The following is a 25,248-nucleotide window of genomic DNA, read 5'->3' as shown; positions in this document are numbered from 1 at the left end:
GTCGGAGTTAGACAAAGACAGTTTGTTTAGACACATTAAACTTTAAAGACGGTGATACGGAAGTGAGATCCTTTGAACTTGCTTTGTGAAATTCACTGAGGTTGCGAGCTGTGCTAGAGCATAGAGATAGTTAGAGGACGCAATATTGAATGTGTCCCATTATGGAGTATGTGAGAGCATGGGCAGCAAGTATAGGTAATGAGAGTTACAGTATATGGGGTAGGATGTCTTAACTGTTCTACATTTTTTCAATATGGGTGACTCTCTTAAAATAGGCGGTTTTGTTTTTGTGCAGGCACCCTTACTTAAACAAGCCCTCACCTGAGAAGTAGAAATGATATGGAGAGAAACTGGGAATTGAATAACTGCAGTTGACATAGTTAAGTAAATGGAAGAACACTCTTATTGCAATGTGGGTGGCTCATGTGGGTGTGCATAGTGTAGTCTATGGCACAAGGTGTTGCCAGGGCACAGCACCCTCTTCAAGAAGCAGGTGTAACAGTGTAGGTTCCTTCCCTCTCTTCGCCCCAACCTGGGCTCAAACCAGGGACCCTTGCACACATCAACAACTGACACCCACGAAGCATCGCACACCACCGCTAACTAACTAGCCATTTCACATCGGTTACACAAGAGGTGAAGTTCTCCCGCACATGGATTTCCTCCCATGCTGTGTTGTTGGCCCCCATCTGTGCAACATCCGGCATAGCAGACCTTGCACTCGCAAACAATGCACCCAACCGTGCAGTGCCCTACACAGCAACTGTGGGCAATCGTTTTGAAGGAATCTCCAGTTAAAAGGTAACTGTAAGAATATACAAGTTAATGTCATTATTAGACTTTTACATCAACAGGTCGTGTATTACTAAAGTATAATATATCTTATAACAATTAAATGTTTAATTTAACTAGACAGTTAAGAACAAATTCTTATTTACAATTACAGCCTACCAGGGAACAGTGGGTTAACTGCCTTGTTCAGCAGCAGAACAACAGATTTTTACCTTGTTAGCTCTGGGATTCGATCCAGCAACCTTTCAGTTACTGGCCCAACACTAACCACTTGGCTACCTTCCGCCCCAAATCATGATAACACTGGATCGATGGATGCATGTGAGTACATGTGTAGCATGTGACAACAGCAGGATCATATCAAGGATAGCATCACAAATTATGTGCACCGCTTTGAGTCCGCAGGACCAGGACTGAGAACCATTGCTCTTCATTGGGACCTGTTCTTCTGCAAACGCACTGTCACAGCTCTTTATCTGAGGACATAAAACATCACAAGACACAGACTTCATTATACTCAAATTAGACATCACTGAAAATTATGAATATTATGTTGCTATTATCTCAGTCCTCAGTTTTTATTTCTACGGACTGGAACGACACAAAAGTGTCCAGAATAGCCTACTCTCTCCCTTCTTTGACAGCTAATGCTGCTATCCTTTCACCCTCTTCCATGGCTGTTAGCTAGCTACCTACAAATGCATTTGGAGTTTGTGTTTAGCTAGTTAATATGAAGTTAGGTAGCTGGTGATATTTAATTCACTTACAGTATGTCAAGTTGGCTAGATAGGTAACGTTAACTAGCTACGTTAGCAGCTCATTTGAGTTAGCCTGCACTGTAGCTAGCTAGCTAATAATACATATTTTTTTTACATTTTCAAAATGGATTTACTTATTTGAATAGGTTCTTCCAGCCATATGGATAATTGCAGACAGGGCAATGATGTTTGTTTGTCACCAGAGCGGTTTAGAGCGTATTACTATTTACCTGTGAATAAATTCATGAAATAGAGAAAATAATAAAATAATTTACCCATTTAATAAGCAGACCTTCATACAAACTTGCTATGCTGAATTCTTGATGCACAATGAACTTGATGCTATATGCTGCCATATGATGCCAGCACGCCCACAAGTGAGCCACTCTGGGCGGCCAAAGCGGCACGCAGCAAATTTACTGCGTGCTAGTGTACATGAGCCGTAATAGATTTGGTTCAGTCAGTCATCCTAATGAGCCCTCCACAGCTAGCTAGTTTAAACTCCTTAAGAGTCTACTGATGCACCTGTGCACCAATCTAATTAACATAATAAAAAATCCCCATCAAAATCAGTCCGTTTAAGCCAATGGTATGTTTTTTTGTATGGGCTGCATCTCAATCCACCGCATCCGACTATGTCAGCCTTCAGCATCTGTGGTGGAAAGTGGCAGAACTACAGCACTGTTTGTCAGACCAGGACAGATTCCCAAAATCGGCCTTCTCACTAAAACATCTGTAGCGTACGAACGGTTGGGCCTACTAACTAACATGACCACTCTATGGACAGATGAATCCCCCACAACTGTCACGGGACTCATCTGAAGATAACCCGGTACAAGTAAAACAAATAAATGGGAGTATGGAGGTAGTTTTCTGCCAACAAAAAAAGGGGTTAAATAGGTCTCCAAAAAACAAAAATATTTCCTGAGCTTTCTTATATCTCCTCAATATAGGACAGACACTTAAAACATTTATTCCTTATGATTTTTTTGCTTTGTTACTGTCTGTTTTTCCATTTATGAATGTTTTATTCAACTCCTTTCTATATTTTTTAAAGGTCAAATTTAAATATTTTTCTTCCCACCCCCTTGTGTTGCCGGCTTGCAGTGCAAAAACTCTCCCCTTTTAAGCAATAGACAAATTGTAATTGGTAACATATCAAATGAAATGGATGATGGACATCCACATATTAATACTTGGAGCTAAGACAGAATGATGGGCAGAAACTGCTTCTCCAATAGAAATCCTCGATCTCAATTGTAGGCGATGTCATGGAGACGTTGGCTAGCTAAGCTCATGCACGTTATCGGGTCTAACGGTCGTCTTGTGCCAAACTGCGCTTGTGCATGCCGTCAAGTCAAAGGCACTCCTTTGATATAAAGTTGATTTTGAGAAAATGTTCAACGTGTCACTTTCACAAGGTTGGAGTAATAACATGTTCAACTACTTAAGACATTGGCTCGAATCTAGGTTGTGCCTTTAGAATAATTTTTCACTTCTCTCATTGACTTCTCAAACCCCAAACTCTGGCCTGGTCTGTTTGGTGTGTTTCGCAAGCGTTCCCGGAAGTCTCGCGATGTTGCGCCTCTGGGTTTAGAAGCTCTGTACTCGGAGTGGGTCTGAAAGTGGGTGTGGCTAAAGAAGTGGGTGAATCAATAGCGATAGGTGTAACATCAGCACTCCGTTATTGGTTAGACGGTTTTGATTGAACGGTGTTGTTTTTAGTTTCCTGCCAACTACTTTACGGTGAGAGCATGGACTTTAAAGCCAGAGGATGAGTCTGATTAGTATTTCAATGTTAAAAAATAATTTTACATTTTCATTTAATAAAACTGACTATTGTTTATTTTTTGTTAAAAGTACTGATGATGGGTGTACTGTTGATTGTATGTCTGCGCTTACTGTGACTGTCACCCTGATAGTGGCTACACTAGGTAATCTCCCGATTTTATACACTAGGTAGCTACTTTCCATGCTGTTGCCGGACAACAGTGCCTGGCAACAAAAGTGCCTGACAAGTGGGAGCAAAGGACACTGTATCCCGGTGTTGTTAATGTTCATTCCCTCCCGACTGAATAGACTGTATCAAGATCTATACTGAACAAAAATATAAACACAACATGCAACAATTTCAAAGATTTGACTGAGTTACAGTTCATATTAGGAAATCCGTCAATTGAAGTAAATTCATTAGGCACTAATCTATGGATTTCACAACTGGGCATGGGTGCAGCCATGGGTGGGCCTGGGAGGGCATAGGCTCACCCTGTCACACCCTGATCTGTTTCACCTATCTTTGTGCTTGTCTCCACCCCCCTCCAGATGTCGCCCATCTTCCTCATTATCCCCACTGTATTTATACCAGTGTTCTATGTTTGTCTGTTGTCAGTTTGTCTTGTCTTGTCAGGTCTTACCAGCATGTTTTCCTGTCTCCCTGCTTCCTCAAGTTCTGTTTCCCCGGTTCTGACCATTCTGCCTGTCCTGACCCCGAGCCTGCCTGCCATTCTGTACCTGTCCTGAACTTGAGCCTGCCTGCTGTTCTGTACCTTATTGACTCTGCCCTGGATTACGGACCTCTGCCTGCCTTTGACCTGTCTTTTGCCTGCCCCCTGTTTGGGTCAATAAACTTCTGTGACTCTAGCTGTCTGCATCTGGGTCTTATCCTCTGTCCTGATAGTACAAACTGGTCATGACTGACCCAGCAGACTCAGACCAGCTCCACAATGCTATCTCCCTGCAAGGAGCCACCATTGGAAGATACAAGGAGTTACTGCAATGTCTTAAGGAGGGACTCCATACCCTGGCAGAACGCCATGACCAGGTGTTCGATACATTGCTGGAGCAACTCCACGGATTCCCCACTGGGCTGCGGGTCACACCCATATTCTCCCAGCCTACCCCAGTGTCCCGAGAACCCGCTTACCTCCTCCGGAGCGCTGCGCTGAAGATTCCGGAAACTGCTGGGCTTTTCTCTCCCAGGTATCCCTCATTTTCAAGCTGCAGCCTTCTTCATTCCCCTCGAACCGCTTCGAGGATAGCGTACATTATAATGCTGATGTCCAGGAGGGCACTCGCCTGGGCCACAGCAGTGTCGGAGCGACAGTCCGCCGTCTGCCTCAGTCTGGAGGAGTTCGTGGAGGAAGTTCGGAAGGTGTTTGATTCGCCGTTGTCCGGGAGAGAGGCTGCTCGTAAGCTGCTCCAGCTACATCAAGACTCCCGTAGTGTGGCAGACTATGCAGTGGATTTTCAAACATTGGTGGCTGAGAGTGCTTAGAACCCGGAACCATTGTTCGACATATTCCTTCATGGATTATCAGAGGTGATCAAAGATGAGCTCGCAGCTGGGAGCTCGTAGGAGGGAGAGGGAGTCTGTGCCCTGTTGCCCTTGCTCACCCTCGATTCCAACCTCGCCTCTGAAGAATCTCAGAGACCCCCGAAGTCTACATATCCAAATTAACCTGACGTCACCTGAGTATTCTCGGGAATCACAGAGGGCTGCAGACTCACCTCATTCGGAGTCCATGCACCTGGGCAGGGCTAGATTGACTCCGACTGAGCGCATACGCCGACTCCACACCCAAAGCTGTCTATGTTGTGGAGCTACGGGACATTTCGTAGCTACCTGCCCATTAAAAACCCAGGCTTATCAAGAAGGGGCGAGTACTCTGGTGGGCCATATGGATACCTTTTCCTCTCCCCTTATTCACACCCCTTTCCATGCCATCCTGCTGTGGGGGAACCAGTCAAAATCTCGACAGGTTCTTATCAACTCTGTGGCCGATAAGAGTTTTTGGTGTCCGAGCTGGTCATCCTCACTCAGCCCCTCTCCATTACCATGGACGTTAGAGCGCTGGACGGGCACTCTACAGGCCGGGTCACTTACAATAAAACTCACATCAACTTACGAGTGTCAGGGAACCACAGAGAGGCAATCCAATTTATGCTGATTAAGTCTCCTCAGGTTCCCATGGTATTAGGATTTTCTTGGCAACAGCGACACAATCCCATCATAGACTGGACTGCTGGTGCAATTATGGGCCGGAGCCCGTTCTGCCACGCCCATTGTCTGAAGTCAGCGCAGCCTGCCCTGGGACGTCTTCCTGTGGGCTCGGAAGTTGCCCCGGACCTGTCCGCCATTCTTGCGGTGTACCAGGACCTCCGGGAGCTTTTAAGTAAAGCCCGGGCCAATTCACTTCCTCCGCACAGACCCTATGACTGCGCGATCAACCTCCTCCCGGGCACCACACCACCCCGGGGATGACTGTACTCTCTGTCAGGTCCAGAGACCAAGACTATGGAGACCTACAGTTGAAGTCAGAAGTTTACATACACTTAGGTTGGAGTCATTGAAACTCATTTTTCAACCACTCCACAAATGTCTTGTTAACAAACTATAGTTTTGGCAAGTCGGTTAGGACATCTACTTTGTGCATGACACAAGTAATTTTTCCAACAATTGTTTACAGACAGATTATTTCACTTATAATTCACTGTATCACAACTCCAGTGGGTCAGAAGTGTCAACTAAGTTGAATGTGCCTTTAAACAGCTTGGAAAATACCAGAAAATGATGTCATGGCTTTAGAAGCTTCTGATAGGCTAATTGACATCATTTTAGTCAATTGGAGTTGTACCTGTGGATGTATTTCAAGGCCTACCTTCAAACTCAGTGCCTCTTTGCTTGACATCATGGGGAAATCAAAAGAAATCAGCCAAGACCTCAGAAAGAAAACTGTAGACCTCCACAAGTCTGGTTCATCCTTGGGAGAAATGTTCAAATGCCTGAAGGTACCACATTCATCTGTACAAACAATAGTACGCTAGTAGAAACACCATGGGACAACGCAGCCGTCATACCGCTCAGGAGAGATGAACGTACTTTGGTGCGAAAAGTGCAAATCAATCCCAGAACAACAGCAAAGGACCTTGTGAAGATGCTGGAAGAAATGGGTACAAAAGTACCTATATCCACAGTAAAACGAGTCCTATATTGACATAACCTGAAAGGCTGCTCAGCAAGGAAGAAGCCACTGCTCCAAAACAGCCATTAAAAAGCCAGACTACGGTTTGCAATTGCACATGGGGACAACGTTTGTACTTTTTGGAGAAATGTCCTCTGGTCTGATGAAACAAAAATAGAATTGTTTGGCCATAATGACAAACGTTATGTTTGGAGGAAAAAGGGGGAGGCTTGCAAGCTGAAGAACACCATCCCAACAGTGAAGCACGGGGGTGGCAGCATCATGTTGTGGGGGTGCTTTGCTGCAGGAGGGACTGGTGCACTTCACAAAATAGATGGCATCATGAGGTAGGAAAAATATTTGGATATATTGAAGCAACATCTCAAGACATCAGTCAGGAAGTTAAAGCTTGGTCGCAGATGGGTCTTCCAAATGAACAATGACCCCAAGCATACTTCCAAAGTTGTGGCAAAATGGCTTAAGGACAAAGTCAAGGTATTGGAGTGGCCATCACAAAGCCCTGACCTCAATCATATTGAACATTTCTGTGCAAAACTGAAAAAGCACGTGCGCACAAGGAGGCCTACAAACCTGACTCAGTTACACCAGCTCTGTCAGGAGGAATGGGCCAAAATTCCCCCAACTTATTGTGGGAAGCTTGTGGAAGGCTACCCGAAACGTTTGACCCAAGTTAAACAATTTAAAGGCAATGCTACCAAATACTAATTGAGTGTATATAAACTTCTGACCTACTGGGTATGTGATGAAAGAAATAAAAGCTTAAATAAATCATTCTCTCTGCTATTATTCTGACATTTCACATTCTTAAAATAAATTGGTGATCCTAACGGACATAAGTCAGGACATTTTTACTAGGATTAAATGTCAGGAATTGTGAATAACTGAGTTTAAATGTTTTTGGCTAAGGTGTATGTAAACTTTCGACTTCAACTGTTTCTATCTTTATATGCTAGATCCACTGGCTCTCAGCAGGGGTAAGAATAACATACAAGTCATGTTCCCCTGCTCAGGAGAGGTGACGCAACAAGCAATTTGTGAATTCATGCCAGTTCTTGCTGGGTTCACAGCCGGAACAAGTGTCCTAACTGTTCCAAATAATGAAGGCGCTGACGTAAGTGGCGTCAACATGCACCTGCAAAATTGCTGCTAATTGCACTGTGCTGTAGTTGCTCGCCCCTGCCTGGCTCATGCATCAACGCTGCTCAAAGAACAAAGGAATTTTTGGTGGGAAAGCACTGAGTGTTATACTAATTATCGCCATATATGTATACTGGGAGATGTGAATTGCAGAACAATTACCACATGCTATGTGATCAGGTAGAACACATTAGCAATAACCATTAGTCCAATCAAAGAAAACCATGTTTCAAAGTTGATACATGTGCATCCAGGTACACTACCGTTCAAAAGTTTGGGGTCACTTCGAAATTTCCTTGTTTTTGAAAGAAAAGCAAATTTTCTGTCCATTGAAATAACATCAAATTGATCAGAAATACAGTGTAGACATTGTTAATGTTGTAAATTACTATTGGTGTTGATGTGAGCCATGACCAGCAAAGCACTTCATGGCTACAGACCGGAGTGCTATGGGTTTGTAGTCATTTAGGCAGGTTACCTTAGTGTTCTTGGGCACAGGCACTATGTTGGTCAGTGCATGCTCGCAGTACACGTCCTGGTAATCCGTCTGGCCCTGCGGCCTTGTGAATGTTGACCTGTCTAAAAGTCTTACACACATCGGCTGCGGAGTGCGTGATCACACAGTCTTCCGGTACAGCTGGTGCTCTCATGCATGTTTTAGTGTTATTTGCCTGTTAGCGAGCATGGAAGTAGTTTAGCTCGTCCTGTAGGCTCGTGTCACTGGGCAGCTCTCGGCTGTGCTTCCCTTTGTAGTCTGTAATGGTTTTCAGGCCCTGCCATATCCGACGAGCGTCAGAACCGGTGTAGTACGACTCAATCTTAGTCCTTTTATTGACGCTTTGCCTGTTTGATGGTTTGTCAGAGGGCATAACGGGATTTCCGGGTTAGTGTCCCGCTCCTTAAAAGCGGCAGCTCTAGCCTTTAGCTCAGTGCGGATGCTGCCTGTAATCCATGGCTTCTGTTGGGGTATGTATGTACGGTCATTGTGGGGACGACGTCATCAATGCACTTATTGATGAAGCCAATGACAGATGTGGTGTACTCCTCAATGCCATTGGAGGAATCCCGGAACACATTCCAGTCTGTGCTAGTAAAACAGTCCTGTAGCTTAGCATCTGCTTCATCTGACCATTTTTTTATTGATCTCGTCACTGGTGCTTCCTGCTTTCATTTTTTATTGTAAGCAGGAATCAGGAGGATGGAATTATGGTCAGAACTGTGGCCCCGTCCGACGATACCCCCTGGACAAGGCCAACCAGGAAGGATATAACTCCACCCACTTTGTCAAAGCAGAGCCCCCACACCACTAGAGGGATATCTTCAACCACCAACTTACTACCCTGAGACAAGGCCGAGTATAGCCCACGAAGATCCCACGGTACGAACCCGAGCGGGGTGCCAACCCGGACAGGAAGATCACGTTAGTGACTCAACCCACTCAAGTGATGCACCCCTCCTAGGGACGGCATGGAAGAGCACCAGTAAGCCAGTGACTCAGCCCCCGTAATAGGGTTAGAGGCAGAGAATCTCAGTGCAGAGAGGGGAAGCGTCAGGCAGAGACAGCAAAAGCGGTTCGTTGCTCCAGTGCCTTTCCGTTCACCTTCACACCCCTGGGCCAGACTACACTCTATCATAGGACCTACTGAAGAGATGAGTATTCAATAAAGACTTAAAGGTCAAGACCGAGTCTGCGTCTCTCACATGGATAGGCAGACCATTCCATAAAAATTGAACTCTATAGGAGAAAGCCCTGCCTCCAGCTGTTTGCTGAGAAATTCTAGGGACAGTAAGGAGGCCTGCGTCTTCTGACCTTAGCATACGTGTATGTATGTACTGCACGACCAAATCGGAAAGATAGGTAGGAGCAGGCCATGTTATGCTTTGTAGGTGAGCAGTCTATGAGATCTCCCCCGTGTTTTCCCCGAAGGTGGGGAAATTGTGGGTGTACTTATGTGAGTGAGTCAACTTATTTGAATGACATTATTTCATATGATTTAATACATGTTATTACTGTTATTAAGTCTGCTCCATTTAAAGTAGAAATCGAATATAAAGTTTATTACATGAAACAAAACATTGAATCATTTTTAGACTACTGTTAGGGTCCTGTGTGTAGCTGGTGTGGAGAGTCAGGCGCAGGACTGCAGATATGAGTAATCAACGTACTTTACTCAAAAAGACAATTATACAAAGTAAACTCACGAGCCCACAAAGATGGACCGAATTACAATAAACAATCACTCACAAACACAACATGGGGAACAGAGTGTTAAATAATAAACAAGTAATTGGTTGAGTGAAGCCAGGTGTGTAAGACAAAGACAGAACAAATGGAAAATGAAAAGTGGATCGGCGGTGGCTAGAAAGCCGGTGACGTCGACCGCCGAACGCCGCCCGAACAAGGAGAGGGACCGACTTCGGCGGAAGTCGTGACAACTACAGGAAATAGGCTGAATTCTGTGTTAAACAACTGCAGTCAGGCTGCTTTGGTTGTCAACAGCCTTGTGGCTATTGTAGGAATCTCTATTGTTGCCTCAGTTGAGGCAGCCATGCGAGAGAGGAGCATCTGTGAAGGCGCAATGAACTGTCTGAGCAGGGGAACATTCAGTATAACATTTTCATGATGATGATGAGGATCATCGTTTTGATCCTTTTTATTGATAACAAAAAGCTAAACGGTACATCATTGTTTATCATCAGTAATTATTTCAACTACTATTTAAAATGACACTTCAAAGAATGATCACAGGACCTCCTGTTTACTTTTCTTTATCAATCGACCTTTCACTTATCTGAATGATATGATTTGGCTCACAGACAGACGTCAGTCTCATAAAGATAAAGACAAGATGGAGTTTTCCTTGCTTTATCTCAATGATCAGTCTCACGTTTTTTCAGACTCAAAGATCACATGAGGGTTTACACAACAAACGTCCTGTATCACCACCAGTTTTGAATCTTGTTTGAGACACGTAATAACCAGCCTAAATGCACTTAATCACACTCTCTCTCTGTGTCTTTGATTGCAGACCAGCACAGACCAGTGATTAGGTCTGCCATGCAATCTCACTGATACTGTAGGGTACAGTAGCCTTACGCATGTCTGGTGGGCAGAGAATAAGGATGAGTGATATAACGTACCTTTGTATTTCTTAGATTTTTAAAATCTGATAAAGCCCTCAAACTCAACTCTGGACCTCGAAGCTAGTTCCACTGCATTTTTCTAGTCTGGGACCGATTTAGACATGGGACACCAGATAAAAGAGAAAACCAGCAGGCTCCGGACCTCATAGGTCAAGTGTTGAGTACCCCTATGATAAAGCATGAATATTTTCTGTCAGAAGCAATATTGTAGTTTATTATAATGCCTATGTGTCTTACAATTTCCAACACTGTATGTCAAAGACTGTCAAAGACACACACGCTTACCCAAACAACAACGTCATCAGGTTTATCTGTGTCTGTACTTTTCCCTGATAAACTTATTCAAAATAATGATAGTATACCAACTCAAATCAGGTTAGTGTTACAGCATTCTAATGGTATATCTTTTAAAAAGAAACTCTTCATCAGGTTAATCTGTATTTGAACAATACGGGAAGGGCATGTACTGTAAGTCTAACCAGGGCCACCTCTCAAAAGAGACATAGAGCAAAGTGTATATTATAAATGTGATGGCATACGGACAGTGGTGTGTGTGTGTGTGCAGTGTCAAAGCAAAGTGAGAGGGGAGGAAGTGGATAGGGCAGAGAGAAGGCACACTGACCCTGAGGAGCAGGGGTGTTTATTTTGACTGGAGTACATCGCGTTCAGCAGCATTGGTTGAAGAAGGATTAGGAAAAGTATCAAGGGTTGGGTGCACTTTGACAGCCGCAACACCCCAACTTGACTGGTGGATCTGGTGACAGAGTGGGTCGAATGGAAGGACTGTGTTCTTAACTTCACTGTCCCTGAATCTGCCTTTGCAGTCAACATGGCAGAATGGAACTGGTGCCCATTGATTTGTATCTAACATACCTGGGTTCAAGTACTATTTCAAATATCGCAATTACTTTCACATACATTCAAAGTAAGTATTCGGATCTATTTTATTTGAATAGACAAGTAGTTGAATGTTTCAATGTATTTGGAAATACACTTGGAAAGTATTTGAAAATAGTCAAATACACTGACTCAAATACACTCCCATGCATATTACCCAGGTATTTGAAAATAGTATTTGAAATTAGTATTAGAAAATAATCTCAAATACAATTTGGTAGACTATTTGGTTTTTACAAATGACCATTCACTCAAATAAAAGTACCTGTTTTGGGCTGTGTATTTGAAAATAATCAAATACACAGGAAAAAGTATTTGACATAACAGATACTCAAATACACATGTACCTGAACCCAGGTCTGGCATCTAATGCTGATCACTATGGATGCTCACCTGCTGTTCCCGTGCCTGATGATGCTGCTGGCTATGTGTATGGATTATCACTGTGCAGATGCAAATGAAGACCAGGGCAATCAACTGCGAGGCCTCTGGAGGTTGTCAATGAAAGACTCAAAGCAGAAAATCAAAGGTGAGAACAACATGAGATGAAATGTTGTGTCTTCTTGCATCATGCTGATATAATATTACTAGGGCCCAGAGTTTTTCCTATAAACTCTTGGCCCTACATACTGTAACATAATGACCTCCCAACCGGCTGCTGGTGTTTGTTGGATGTTTGTTCATTAGGAAGTTAAAAGGTAAAAAAAAAAAACACTTGTTGTGAAGTTCCTATGCCAGACAGCTTTAAACTGTTGTGACTGAGGTCACTTTGTTGAGATAAATATTTTCCTCTTATGTAATTGTGTCTGGGCTAGCCTGCCCTGATCAGCTTGAAGAATGCATTCACCTTTGCTGTCACCTTGAGAGATAGGACACTACCTAATACTCTTACTGTATAACAAACTTAAACAAAAGAGAAGAAAAGCAGTCCTTTTGTTCCACTGATAAGATGCGCGTGTCCACAGTTTTATTTCTTACACCATGCTCTTTTTCTATCCCTCTCTATCTCTCTATCTCTCTATCTCTCTATCTCTCTATCTCTCTCTCTCTCTCTCTCTCTCTCTCTCTCTCTCTCTCTCTCTCTCTCTCTCTCTCTCTCTCTCTCTCTCTCTCTCTCTCTCTCTGCAGGTGTGCCACCTCCTCATCCAATCAGAGGATTGGTCAAACAACAGCTGCTGTACTGCCGTGTTGGGATAGGATACCATCTCCAGGTCCTGTCCAATGGAACTGTAGGAGGAGTGCACGAACCAACTGAACATTGTAAGTTCTGCTGAACTCCCTTTAATCGATGACAACAATATACAGTATATCAGTTGTTCTGTATATCAGTTGTGTCAGAGGAACTATTCATTTTAGAGAACAGATATGAAACAGACCTGGAATCCCTTGATGTAAGATCATTAACCTGTTGCGTGTGTGTGTGTGTCACTCTGCGTTAGTCTGTATCTCACCATCCCTTTCATCCTGCAGGCTTGCTGAAGGTGTTTGCCATGAAGCGTGGTGTTGTAGGCATCAGAGGCATCAAGACTGGCTTGTATCTCTGTATGAGCCAAGAGGGCATCGCACACGGAGCAGTGAGTACAATTCAGTACATCTAACATGACTCTAACGTGACTGTTATGAATGGGGTATAGTAATGCAATAAAGACGTTTGCTTTTCTGATCATGTCATCTTGTCCACCCGTAGGTACAGTTTTCATCTGACTGTCTGTTCAAGGAGAACCTGGAGGAGAACCACTACACCACCTTTTCCTCCCTGTCTCACCCAGGCATCTACTTGGCCCTGTCCCATAAAGGAGAGGCCAAGAGGGGGACCAGCGTTGGGAGACTCCAGCCCTGCACACACTTCCTCCCTCGCAGAGCTCCATAAGTAACCCCTGTGCAACCCTTTTACAACCTTTCTACAACCAATGACCCCAACCCAGGGGTCACAACTGTAACTGTGAAGAGAATCCTGTAAATCCCTACAACGTTGAAATAACCCAAAATGTTGGGCATTTCACCCTTTAACCCAGTGTGACTGATATACTTGAAATGACATTGGAAACAGTGTAGCAACAGAGGAAAAGCAAATTGACATATAATGGTAGACTAACTCTAAGGGTCAATGCACACATGGCTCTTGTGATGCTCTGTTAGCATAACTGGATGTAACTGGACTGGACTGGATTAAAGGAACATCTGTTAGAAATATGAGGATATTTATGGACAAAAATATTTGTTTTTTAAGTCTACAGTGGCAGTCAGATTGAGTTGTGGTCATTACACTTGCCTTTTTTCAACTTTCACATTATTTATTATATTTATCAGGGTTGGCCCTAGCCTTTTGGGGGCCCTAAGCGGGATTTGTTTGGGGGGCCCCCACCTCACGGGCAAAACATTTTAATGGCCTCCCTCATGATGGTTGAGAGAGGCCAATTCTCCAATTCTACACATTTTGCCATGGGGCGGAGAGAAAATGTTGCCATTTTATTTTTTTAAATTCTATATTTCTATACATTTTGAGAGAAAAAAATAGCAGTTTTAAAGCACATTTCCTGAATATCTACCCATTTTCCCATGACTTATGCCATGTTAATGATATCTGAGTGAGAGTGACTAACAAAATAAATGTGGGCCCCCTGGAGGTCAGGGCCCCTGGACACCTTCCCTGCGTGCCTAGTCAGTATTCGGCCATGATTACGAAGTTAGATAGCTGGGTAGACTAACTTACCAATCAAAACATTTTTGTGACTGTCAGTGACTGACATAACAAGAGAAAAACTGCTGATGTACAACCCAATTTTGGGGGTTTTGGGAAAAGCAGTCGGGGGCCCTACGCAACCACTTATGTTGCTTATGCCTGCAGCCGGCCCTGATATTTATTACAATTTACTATGAATATACACTTCCCTCGGTGTATATTTGGACAGTGTTGCAAAAATAAATATTTGTTTGGCTCTATACTCCAGCAAAAAATACCACGAAGTGTCTAGTCACAAGCTTGATGTAATCATTGTGTGCAAGTAATATGGGACCAAATACTCAACTTTTGATTACTTTAATACACAATAAGTGAAATTTGTCCAGATACTTATGACGTCTTCAAATGGTGGGACTAGATACTGTATATAAAGTGCTTTCCTTACAAAACAGTCAATCAGATATGTTATGAAATGAAAATAACTTAAAATAAAATGTGACATTCCGTATTGTCACCTCAACTTCAACTCAAATCCAAAATGCTGGAGTATAGATCTAAATAAATACATGTTGACATCCCTGTCCAAATACAAACAGTAGAAGTCAGAAGTTTACATACAGCTTAGCCAAACACATTTAAACTCAGTTTTTCACAATTCCTGACATTTAATCCTAGTAAAAATTCCCTGTCTTAGGTCAGTTAGGATCATCAATTTATTATAAGAATGTGAAATGTCAGAATAATAGTTGAGAGAATGATTTATTTCAGATTCTATTTCTTTCATCACATTCCCAGTGGGTCAATTAGTACTTTAAATTGTTTAACTTGGGTCAAACGTTTCGGGTAGCCTTCCACAAGCTTCCCACAACAAGTTGGGTGAATTTTGGCCCATTCCTCCTGACAGAGCTGGTGTAACTGAGTCAGGTTTGTAGGCATCCTTGCTCGCACACACTTTTTCAGTTCTGCCCACAAATTTTCAATAGGATTGAGGTCAGGGCTTTGTGATGGCCACTCCAATACCTTGACTTTGTTGTCTTTAAGCCATTTTGCCACAACTTTGGAAGTATGCTTGGGGTCATTGTCCATTTGGAAGAACCATTTGCGACCAAGCTTTAACTTCCTGACTGATGTCTTGAGATGTTGCTTCAATATATCCACATAATTTGCCATCCTCATGATGCCATCTATTTTTGTGGATTGCACCAGTCCCTCTTGCAGCAAAGCACCCCACAACATGATACTGCCACCCCCGTGCTTCATGGTTGAGATGGTGTTCTTCGGCTTGTAAGCCTCCCCCTTTTTCTTCCAAACATAAAGATGGTCATTATGGCCAAACAGTTCTATTTTTGTTTCATCAGACCAGAGGACATTTCTCCAGAAAGTACAATCTTTGTCCCCATGTGCAGTTGCAAACCGTAGTCTGGCTTTTTTATGGCGGTTTTGGAGCAGTGGCTTCTTCCTTGCTGAGCGGCCTTTCAGGTTATGTCGATATAGGACTCATTTTACTGTGGATATTGATACTTTTGTTCCTGTTTCCTCCAGTATCTTCACACGGTCCTTTGCTGTTGTTCTGGGATTGATTTGCACTTTTCACACCAAAGTACGTTCATCTCTAGGAGACAGAACGCGTTTCCTTCCTGAGCGGTATGACGACTGCGTGGTCCCATGGTGTTTATACTTGCCTACTATTGTTTGTACAGATGAACGTGGTACCTTCAGGCGTTTGGAAATTGCTCCCAAGGATGAACCTTGGACTTGTGGAGGTCTATAAATCTTTTTCTGAGGTCTTGGCTGATTTCTTTTAATTTTCCCATGATGTCATGCATGTATTTCAAGGTAGGCCTTGAAATACATCCACAGGTACAACTCCAATTGGCTCAAATTATGTCAATTAGCCTATCAGATGCTTCTAAAGCCATGGCATCATTTTCTGGTATTTTCCAAGCTGTTTAAAGGCACAGTCAACTTAGTGTATGTACACTTCTGACCCCCTCAAATTGTGATACTGTGAATTATAAGTGAAATGATCTGTCTGTAAACAATTGTTGGAAAAATTATTTGTGTCATGCACAAAGTAGATGTCCTAACCGACTTGCCAAAACTATAGTTTGTTAACAAGAAATTTGTGGAGTTTTTGAAAAACGAGTTTTAATGACTCCAACCTAAGTGTATGTAAACTTACGACTTCAACTGTACATAGGGAAGTGTACGTGTACATAGGTTATGAGGTCTATTCCTCTATTTATTCTACACACACTCTGACCCCCGTCCCCTACCCCTCAGGGACTGATGCACACCTCACTGAATAAGACATACGTGCTTGCCAGAGAGACGTGGTGAGGAGAGATAGATTCACCACCCAGGATTTCAAGTCACCTCAGACCTCTCACTGGACCTCCAATATGAGAAAACGATTCCACCACAATACGCAATAAAAATAACATATTTACTTGGGGTCAGTTCCTGTTAATTTATTGTTATATTCCTTCTTCATTCTCGTTCTTTTTATTTTGTACATTTTTGTTTTTTTACTACGTCTGACACATGTATTATTATTAAAAGCCATATTAATACACTGATCATGACTTAGTGATAAATTATTAATAAGAGTGACTATATTTTTGTTGGAGATTACTTTTCTGGGAACATCTGAGTGATCTAAACTCTATAGACTAACAGACAGTCAGCTGGCCATTATGTTCGGCCTAGACTGTAAGGACAGGTGACCACGTCACCCCCTATGTCCGTGTCCTGTGGTCCGGTCCAGGGAGAGACACACACCCCGTGCCACGTGTAACCCTACCCCTGGAGGGGGAGGCTTGGGATCATTTGATCCCCTCGTTGAGTGGCAGGCCTCTTCGATCAGAACTCGCCTGCTCAGGTGTCCCTTTGTGTCTGAGCGGTGAGCGTGGGTTCAGGCAAGGCAGTAGATATAAGACCTCCCATTAAGGGAGAGAGAAAGGGATAGAACTGTGTTTTCATTTGGTATCAGGATTGGAAGAAAAAGACTCGATGGTGGAGAGGATCAAGATAATTACTATCGGCATCTAATGGTCACTAGGTTGGCCAGAAAAGTAACTGGTCATCTTAGCGGCAATCTACAGATTGGTTTGATCAAGCCTTCCTTCTCTTATCTATTTAGGTCTTCGCCTTTTCACCTCTTTTCTTTTGTCTTTCATCTTGTCTATCCTGTACTTTGCACTCTCTTCCTTCTCCTCTTTCTCCTCCGCTCTTTCATTCCATGCTGTGTTTCTGTGAACTGCTCTGAGATGGACTGTACAATAGATGACAGGGTGTGAGCGGAGACATGGCAGACCAAGAGAACACTGAGGAGCTAGCAGCTCCTGCTGCCGAGGAGAGCATAGCCACTGTCACGGTAAGAATCTTACCAACCTGTGTGTGTCCATGCTTAGTATAGTGAATCGTTACCTACTTCAGGTCAGATAAGTGAATGAGCTTAGTCCTATACTCTTACAAAAAAAGAGATTATATCTAGAACCTAAAATGGTTCTTCTACTGTCTCCATAGGAGAACCATGTGAAGAGCCCTTTTTGGTTCCCTTTCCATAGAGGGTTCTAGCTGGAACCAAAAAAGGTTATCCTATGGGGACAGCCGGAGAACCCTTTTGGAACCCTTTTTTCTAAGTGCGTATGCATGTTCAGAAATTACTTCCGATTATGGTCAACTTATATTAGCAAGCCACATGGTCAAGAGCTTTGGTTACATGTCTATGTTAGCTATTTACGTGGCTCTATACTATTGGTCGATGAGTAGTATAAGCGTTGGGTCAATATCTATATCATCCCATAGACCCCTGAGGCCGAGCAGACAGACACATGGAGGATAGAGGTGGTGTCTGTGACTGATGAGGACCTCCCGACGGTCGATACCCCGGCCACATTGAATGTCAGTCCCCTCGACAGCCCCAATGACACCCCTCTACCCGACACTACCGAACCTGAACCCACCACTGAGCACAAAGCCCCACCAAGTCCAGCCATGCCAATCACTAAGGTCCAGCCTTTCATGAATGGTAAGAGACTGGGACTCCTTTACCTGTACATTTTCTGACGGTCTCTCAAAGAGAGGAGTGTGAGGTGTAATAGGTAAGAGTTCACCATTGTGGATTATAGGATTCTATGCCGACATTTGAATGAACATGGAAAAAGTGTTCCAAAAGGGTTATTTGCAGAGGGTGTTCAACCAAGAACCGTTTTGATCAGAAGAACCCATTTTGGAAGACAAGGGTTCTTGTAAGGTAAGGGGTTCTATCTAGAACCTTTAACATCATAAGAAACGTTTTTGGAAGAAAGGGTTCTTTGATGATTCTTTGGAAAGCAAGAAGGATTATTTGAAAAGCAAGAAGGGTTCTACATAGAACCATATATAACATTTCCCGTTATGCTTAATTACAGGGAGATTTTCATAATAGTTTGTTTTACTGTAATATTTGTGTTTTTGCATGTACGTTGATTGGTTGCTACATTTTATGCTATACGTGTCACAAACGTCGAAAGGATTAGACCAAGGCGCAGCGTGGATAGTGCTCATTTTAAATCCTTTTAATGAACACTTGACAAAATAACAAAAAAACGACCAACACAGTCCCGTCAGGTACAAAGACTATAACGGAAAACAACCACCCACAAAACCCAAAGGAAAACAGGCTGCCTAAGTATGGCTTCCAATCAGAGACAACGAAAGACACCTGCCTCTGATTGGAAACCATACTCGGCCACACATGGAAAATGAAACATAGAAACAGAAAACTAGAACAAATTCCCCTAGAAACAAACCAACCCCAAAACACACAAAACAACCCCCCTGCCACGCCCTGACCATACTACTATGGCAAAATGACCATTTTCACTGGTCAGGACGTGACAATACGAAGGATAATAATTTACTGTTTTCTAAACTAATCCAATCTGTTAGTAATTGGATTTATTGCACCTGTTACTGAGATGGTTGTTCCAGTTTAGATGATTGAGGTGGTCTCAGTATTCAATCTTCCCTACCCTGGCAGTCATTCTGAATGCAGGTTGCGGGTGACTAACAATTCCGCTTGTTGGATATCCTAACTCTGGCTGGATTCCAATTACACATCACTTTGCAAGCTGCATAATGTGACTTGCAGGCCTGATTTGGCCTGTAAACCACGATATTCCTAACACCACTGTGTTAGGGTATAACTAAGCCCTCAAAAAAAGGCCTTATGATATATGCAATGTATTGTCTCAAATAATTACATTTTAAAGGCTGATAAGGCTGGTAGAACTGTTTATAGAGGGTTCTAGGAAGAACCTTCCAAAGATAAAATGGTTATTGGTACAACCCTTCATAGAGGTTTCGAAGCAGAACCCTACATAGAGGGATCTAGGTAGAACCATATACAGGGGGTTCTTTGAAGAACCCTACATAGAGGGTCCTAGACAGAACCCTCTGCAAAGGGTTCTACCCAGCACCAAAAAGAGTTCCCCTATGGGGACAAACCGAAGAACCCTGTACGGTTCTGCTCAACACCTTTTTCTCTAAGAGTGTAGTGGTTGGCCATGGAAGGCTCTTTGAATTCTAAATTCCTTTGTCATGATCCCTCAGAGGAGAAGACATGGTGTGGCCGGTTGGTGGCTCGCAGGATGGAGCTGCTGATCGGAGCATTGGTCCTCATGGTGGTTATTGTCACGCTGGGCATTGGGCTGGGAGGTGAGCACTAACGAACACAGTCCATTTGTAATTAATTCATTATACTACTTTCCTCAGCTCTTTAAATAATTAATGCACCCTATCCAGTTATACAATTTGGGTCCCATCCTGCTTTAAAGTCAGTCATTGCCTGGAACCCCAGTTGCACAGTAAAGATAGAAACAAAGTGTTGTTGTCTGGTGTCAGTTTACAACCAACAGCATGTTAAGGGGAGTTTCATGTCTCCACAGTGGGTCTTAGCTGTGTGGGTAAGTTCCGCTGTGGAACGTCCTCTCGCTGCATCAGTGGCTCAGCGCAGTGTGACGGGGTGATGGACTGTGAGAATGGGGAGGACGAGCTTAGCTGTGGTGAGCAGAGCTAATGTTTTATCTCAACATATACACGGACAAACACACATTAGACTATTGAGACGCAGCCTGTCAAGGGACTCATTCAGTAGAAGCCTATATTCCTCACTCTCTCTACCTGTATCTCTGCCTCTGTCTCGATCTCGACCTGACTGTTTGTACAGTGCGTTTGAGTGGAAAGAGTTCAGTGCTCCAGGTGCTGAGTGGAGGTGTGTGGAGGACTGTCTGCTCTGAAGACTGGAACCCTGCTCTGGGCCTTTCTGCCTGCAAGCAGCTGGGCTACTCCAGGTACGACTAGGGTATTTAACATGCGTTACTGGCCTTCTTGAGCCCTCTTTTTCATTGCCCTTGTGTGTTCCAGGATAGAGCTTGCCTTGTGATAATAGATGCATTTTCAGAGGGTGTTTCTGATTAATTGGCAATAACTTATTCTATTTACCCCTCAGGTATGTGGAGTCCCGCTCCCTCCCTCTCTCTGCTATAGAGCAGGACTTCCAGCATAACCTGGTGTCAATCAACCTGAGCCAGTCGGGCCAACAGGCCATCAAGATTCACAATGCCACCAGCCTCAGGTAGCCCACTGTCACCACACCAGAACAAGAGAGTTGATAGGGACTGCTGCTGAATTATTTTTCAATCAATATTCTGACCATCTCTGGACCATCTCTGGTCTTCTCTCTTCGTCTTGCTCTCCCTTTCCTCTCTTTCTCCAGTAAGACTCAGTGCAGCTCAGGGACGGTGACCACAATCAAATGCCTGGGTGAGTGGATATTTAAGGAAGTGGGAAACTATACACAAAGGTAATACTAGTATTGTAAGCGCATATTGTGCATGTGTCTGCAGAGTGCGGCTCCAGACCCCAGTTCAGCAGTCGTATTGTTGGGGGTAATGTATCAGCACTGGGTCAGTTCCCCTGGCAGGTGAGCCTACACTTCCAGAGTGAACACTTGTGTGGAGGCTCTGTCGTAGCAGACAGCTGGATACTGACAGCTGCACACTGCGTGTATGGGTGAGTCGAAAGTGAACAAACACACACACACACAGAATCATATGCAACACACACACACACACACATACCCACACACACACACACACACACACACACACAAACACATAATCATATGACAAACACACACACACACACACACACACACACACACACACACACACACACACACACACACACACACACACACACACACACACACACACACACACACACACACACACACACACACAATCCAAAACATCTCATACTGTTCCTCCTTTCTCAGGTTTGCGTTCCCCACACTGTGGGCAGTGCATGTAGGGTTGACAGAACAACCGGTTAATGGGGCTCAAGCTCTGGCAGTACAGAAGATTATCTACCATGGCCGCTACCGGCCCAAAGCTCTAGACTATGACATTGCTCTGATGAAGCTGGCTGAGCCACTCACCTTTAACGGTAGGTAGGGACCCCTCTGTCTTCAAACATACTGTACATCTCTGATCTCCCTCCATTTGTCTTTATGAATGGAGGGAGGGATGGAGGCAGGTGCGAGGCTCATAGTATATTCTATGCTTTGTTTCTATAGCTCATTTTTTATCCACCTCAATCATCTCCCTCCATTCCTCATTTTCTCACACTGTCCACTTTCTTTTCAGCCTGATACACCCCGTCTTCTCTCTGGTCACCTGGCTGTCTCTCTCTCAGGTTTCCCGGGCTCTGACAGCGACATGTCATTATGTGTATGGTCTGTCTGTGGTTGAGGCCACAAGGCTCACCCACGCCCCTACTACGCTTGTTTTCCTGCAGTCCTGCATCTCTACTCTAGCTCACTTTTCATTATTGAATGCTTTGTTTTCTCACCATTTGTTAGTTGCTCCAGGAATAAGAATCAGGTCAATTGCAGATTGTCTCAGTGAACACTTACTTTATCACTATTTTTAACACAGGTGTTTCTGGGAAGTGTAGTTTGTTTCTGTGACCTGTCCTTCTTTCCTGCTTCAGGGCTAGTGGAGCCCATCTGCCTACCTAACTTTGGGGAGGACTTTGAGGATGGGACCATGTGTTGGATCTCAGGCTGGGGGGCCACTTCAGATGGGGGTGAGTCTAGGGTGTTAAGCATCTCACATGCTGTTTCTCTATTCACACTAGTAGTCAGTCTAGGAGTCATATAGTTTGAAAATGTTTTTCTTTGTAAATGTATACTTTGTCTAAGTGTAGTCTGCTCTTTGCCAGGTGATGCTAGTGATTCGTTGCTCTCTGCCCGGGTCCCACTCATCTCCACTAAGGCGTGCAGCACGCCAGGGGTCTACCAGGGCTACATCTCTCCTGGGATGATCTGTGCAGGTTACCTGGAGGGAGGAACAGACTCCTGCCAGGTACTGTAAGCTGATGGTGGTGAGCCTTAGTATAGAGTGAGACCTTTTGTGATTGTGTAAGTCTACATGGGTTAAATATACATATGCTGATATGTTTTCACTGCTGTTAAAATATTAGCTGTGTCTAGGGCATTTCTGTGTGAGCCTGGGGTTTTACTGTTGTGTTTGTGGCCCCCAGGGAGACAGCGGGGGACCTCTGGCATGCGAGGACTCAGTGTGGAAACTGGTGGGGGCCACTAGCTGGGGCCAGGGCTGTGCTGATAGGAACAAGCCTGGGGTGTACACCCGCGTCACCCAGTCCCTCAAGTGGATCCACCAACAGATGGAGGTTAGGAAGGGGAGCAGGGGTTGGGGATTGGGGCAGGCAGTGATTGATGAGCAACTATTTTAGGGTTTATGAGAAGGGCCAAGAGTTTTGTTCTGACCAATAAAACGTCTTATCATGGGGTGCCATTTATCATGGGAGTTAGGGGAGAGAGAGCCAGAGAGTCAGAATGAAAGAATGAATGAATGAATGAATGAATGAATGAGGACGTAATTCCTCAGAGTGTGTTCAACAAAGCAGAGAAGGTTAGAACCACAGTGAAGAAAGAGAGACTTGAACAGCTGTTGAGGGAGAGAACGGGTACAATGCTTGAGCCTCCTCTTCTGTACCTCATGTGTGTTTTCTTATTCTGTTTCACAAGCCCAGCTGTTCTCCTGTCCATCGATTCACAGAACTAAGACCGACAGCAGTGTTCTATTCACATACTGTGCCTCCCCTCCCCCAAATCCAGCAGCTGCCTGTACAGTAGAGTACAGGGTTGCGTTCAGATATGAAATATGACATGCCTCTTTGACACATAGAGGAAGAAATCATTTCAGCTCTATTCATCACAGTTGTATCTGCAACATTGTGTGTTCACTCTTGTGAACGTTACCCAGTGCTTACGTTATGTTTCCTCACTGACACCTAGTGGAGACAAAGTATAACTCAAACCCATGTCAATGTTTCTCTTCTCACGTGTCTGTGTTTCTACATCTCTAGAAAGAAGAGGAGCTGAACCCCTCGGAAGTTAGTACGGACAACTGAATTAGTAGAGAACTCTTTTTATACATGTTACTTCTATCAAAAGTTTATAATATTGTACATTGCCTGGGGCTTAAGAGTACTGCCAACGAACCAAATGTTGAATGTATAGCACAGGACAGGGTTGGATGGCCTAACAGTGACAGCAGCCCTCACAGGACAGGCAAGGACAAACCACCCCCCAGAACAAGACACAGTAACCTTATAGACATGTTGGTGCTCAGAAAAGACTAGAAAAGCATCTGGATCAGAGTACGGTAGAGTATATTACACTAAACCTTTGTCAGTTTGTATCCTACAAAACATGGCTACAACCAAGCACAATGAAGGCAGTGGCACACTCAACAGTAGAGGTAAGGCATTGTTTATTCCAAAATAAAAAGCTCTAAACAGGTAAACAGAGAAAAGTGAACAACGGTAGATAACAAGCGACAGCGATGTGAGAGATGTGAGAGACAGAGTGTGCAGCTGAGACCCACCTGAACCCAAGCCAGAAACACTCAGTGGGGATCTAAGTGCATCTCAGGTTGTCTGAATGACATCATAAGATAAGAGGGAAAATTTGATGGAAACTACAGTACCTTGGGGCAGCTTTTCCCAACAACAAAAGCCCTGACTTGGGCAATGATATTAGAATAGAAGATGGAGGGTTCGGAAAACATTATTAAAACTGTCCCTAGATCAGCCAGAGTACAAGTCCCCCAGTCCTTCTCAAACAGAGGACCAATGTGCTGCCTGTGAGGTCTGAGGATCCCAACTGCTCTCTCCACTTTTAATACAATCATATGTATGTGTACATAAATAAAGATTAACGTGTGCAAAATATCGTTTTTAGACTGTGATCTACTTTGTACTGTATCTATGTATTGTTGATCTGACTGCCTAAGTACTATTTCAGTTCCTCGTGATTGTGTTATAATAAACATTGTGTACTTGATTGTGCACTTGAAAGAGTGACGTCTGTGCTATTATTATAAATTATTTAAAAAATGTGACATACTGTATAAAATCAGGGTACTGCAATCAGTTAACTGTGCAAGACCAAGTATATCTCAGTATCTTTGAATTTAAACCCCGACTGTGATTGATAATGTAACGTATTACTATGTCGTAGCTACTGTAAGTCAGTGACCTGCAGTTTAGCGTCCTTTGACTAATTTAACTATGGGTTAGTTAGGCTTTCTGTGCTTCTTGGCTATAGTTAAAGGGATAGATAACCCAAATTACAAAATTACATATTGATTTCCTGACCCTGTAAGCAGTCTATGGACAGAAATCCATGTAAGCAGTCTGTAAGCAGTCTAGGTGTGACAGCAATCCATGCTTTGGTTCTGTTTACCTGGCCACCATTACAAATGCTAACACTGTAGTA

The 25,248-nt window shown here is 43.7% G+C and overlaps 2 protein-coding genes across 4 annotated transcripts; both read left to right on the top strand.

Moving 5' to 3' along the window:
• Nucleotides 1-613: 613 nt before the first annotated feature.
• LOC115160820 (fibroblast growth factor 4A-like) lies at nt 614-13,942 on the top strand. Of its 3 annotated transcripts, none has more exons than XM_029711278.1 (5): nt 614-801; nt 12,162-12,239; nt 12,839-12,970; nt 13,181-13,284; nt 13,398-13,942. In XM_029711278.1, exons 2-5 carry the CDS (start codon nt 12,212-12,214, stop codon nt 13,578-13,580), a joined length of 447 nt encoding a protein of 148 aa, XP_029567138.1. In that variant the 5' UTR covers nt 614-801; nt 12,162-12,211; the 3' UTR covers nt 13,581-13,942. The 3 variants fall into 3 exon arrangements, with proteins under 3 accessions (XP_029567138.1, XP_029567137.1, XP_029567136.1); XM_029711277.1 differs by having other exon boundaries at nt 750-801; nt 12,068-12,239; XM_029711276.1 differs by lacking the exon at nt 614-801 and adding an exon at nt 1,029-1,113 and having other exon boundaries at nt 12,068-12,239.
• Nucleotides 13,943-17,700: 3,758 nt separating this feature from the next.
• On the top strand, nt 17,701-24,833 carry LOC115161487 (transmembrane protease serine 3-like). Its single transcript, XM_029712467.1, has 13 exons — nt 17,701-17,769; nt 18,204-18,426; nt 19,992-20,096; nt 20,327-20,443; nt 20,608-20,731; nt 20,890-21,015; nt 21,157-21,203; nt 21,287-21,452; nt 21,718-21,887; nt 22,434-22,529; nt 22,665-22,807; nt 22,986-23,135; nt 23,835-24,833. Exons 1-13 carry the CDS (start codon nt 17,701-17,703, stop codon nt 23,877-23,879), a joined length of 1,581 nt encoding a protein of 526 aa, XP_029568327.1. The 3' UTR covers nt 23,880-24,833.
• The last annotated feature ends 415 nt before the right edge of the window (nt 24,834-25,248 follow it).

Source organism: Salmo trutta, chromosome 24 (genome assembly GCF_901001165.1).
Source record: "Salmo trutta chromosome 24, fSalTru1.1, whole genome shotgun sequence".
Classification (NCBI taxonomy): Eukaryota; Metazoa; Chordata; class Actinopteri; order Salmoniformes; family Salmonidae; genus Salmo; species Salmo trutta.
Note: the sequence above shows the minus strand (reverse complement) of the source record. Positions and strands in the feature narration are given on the sequence as shown.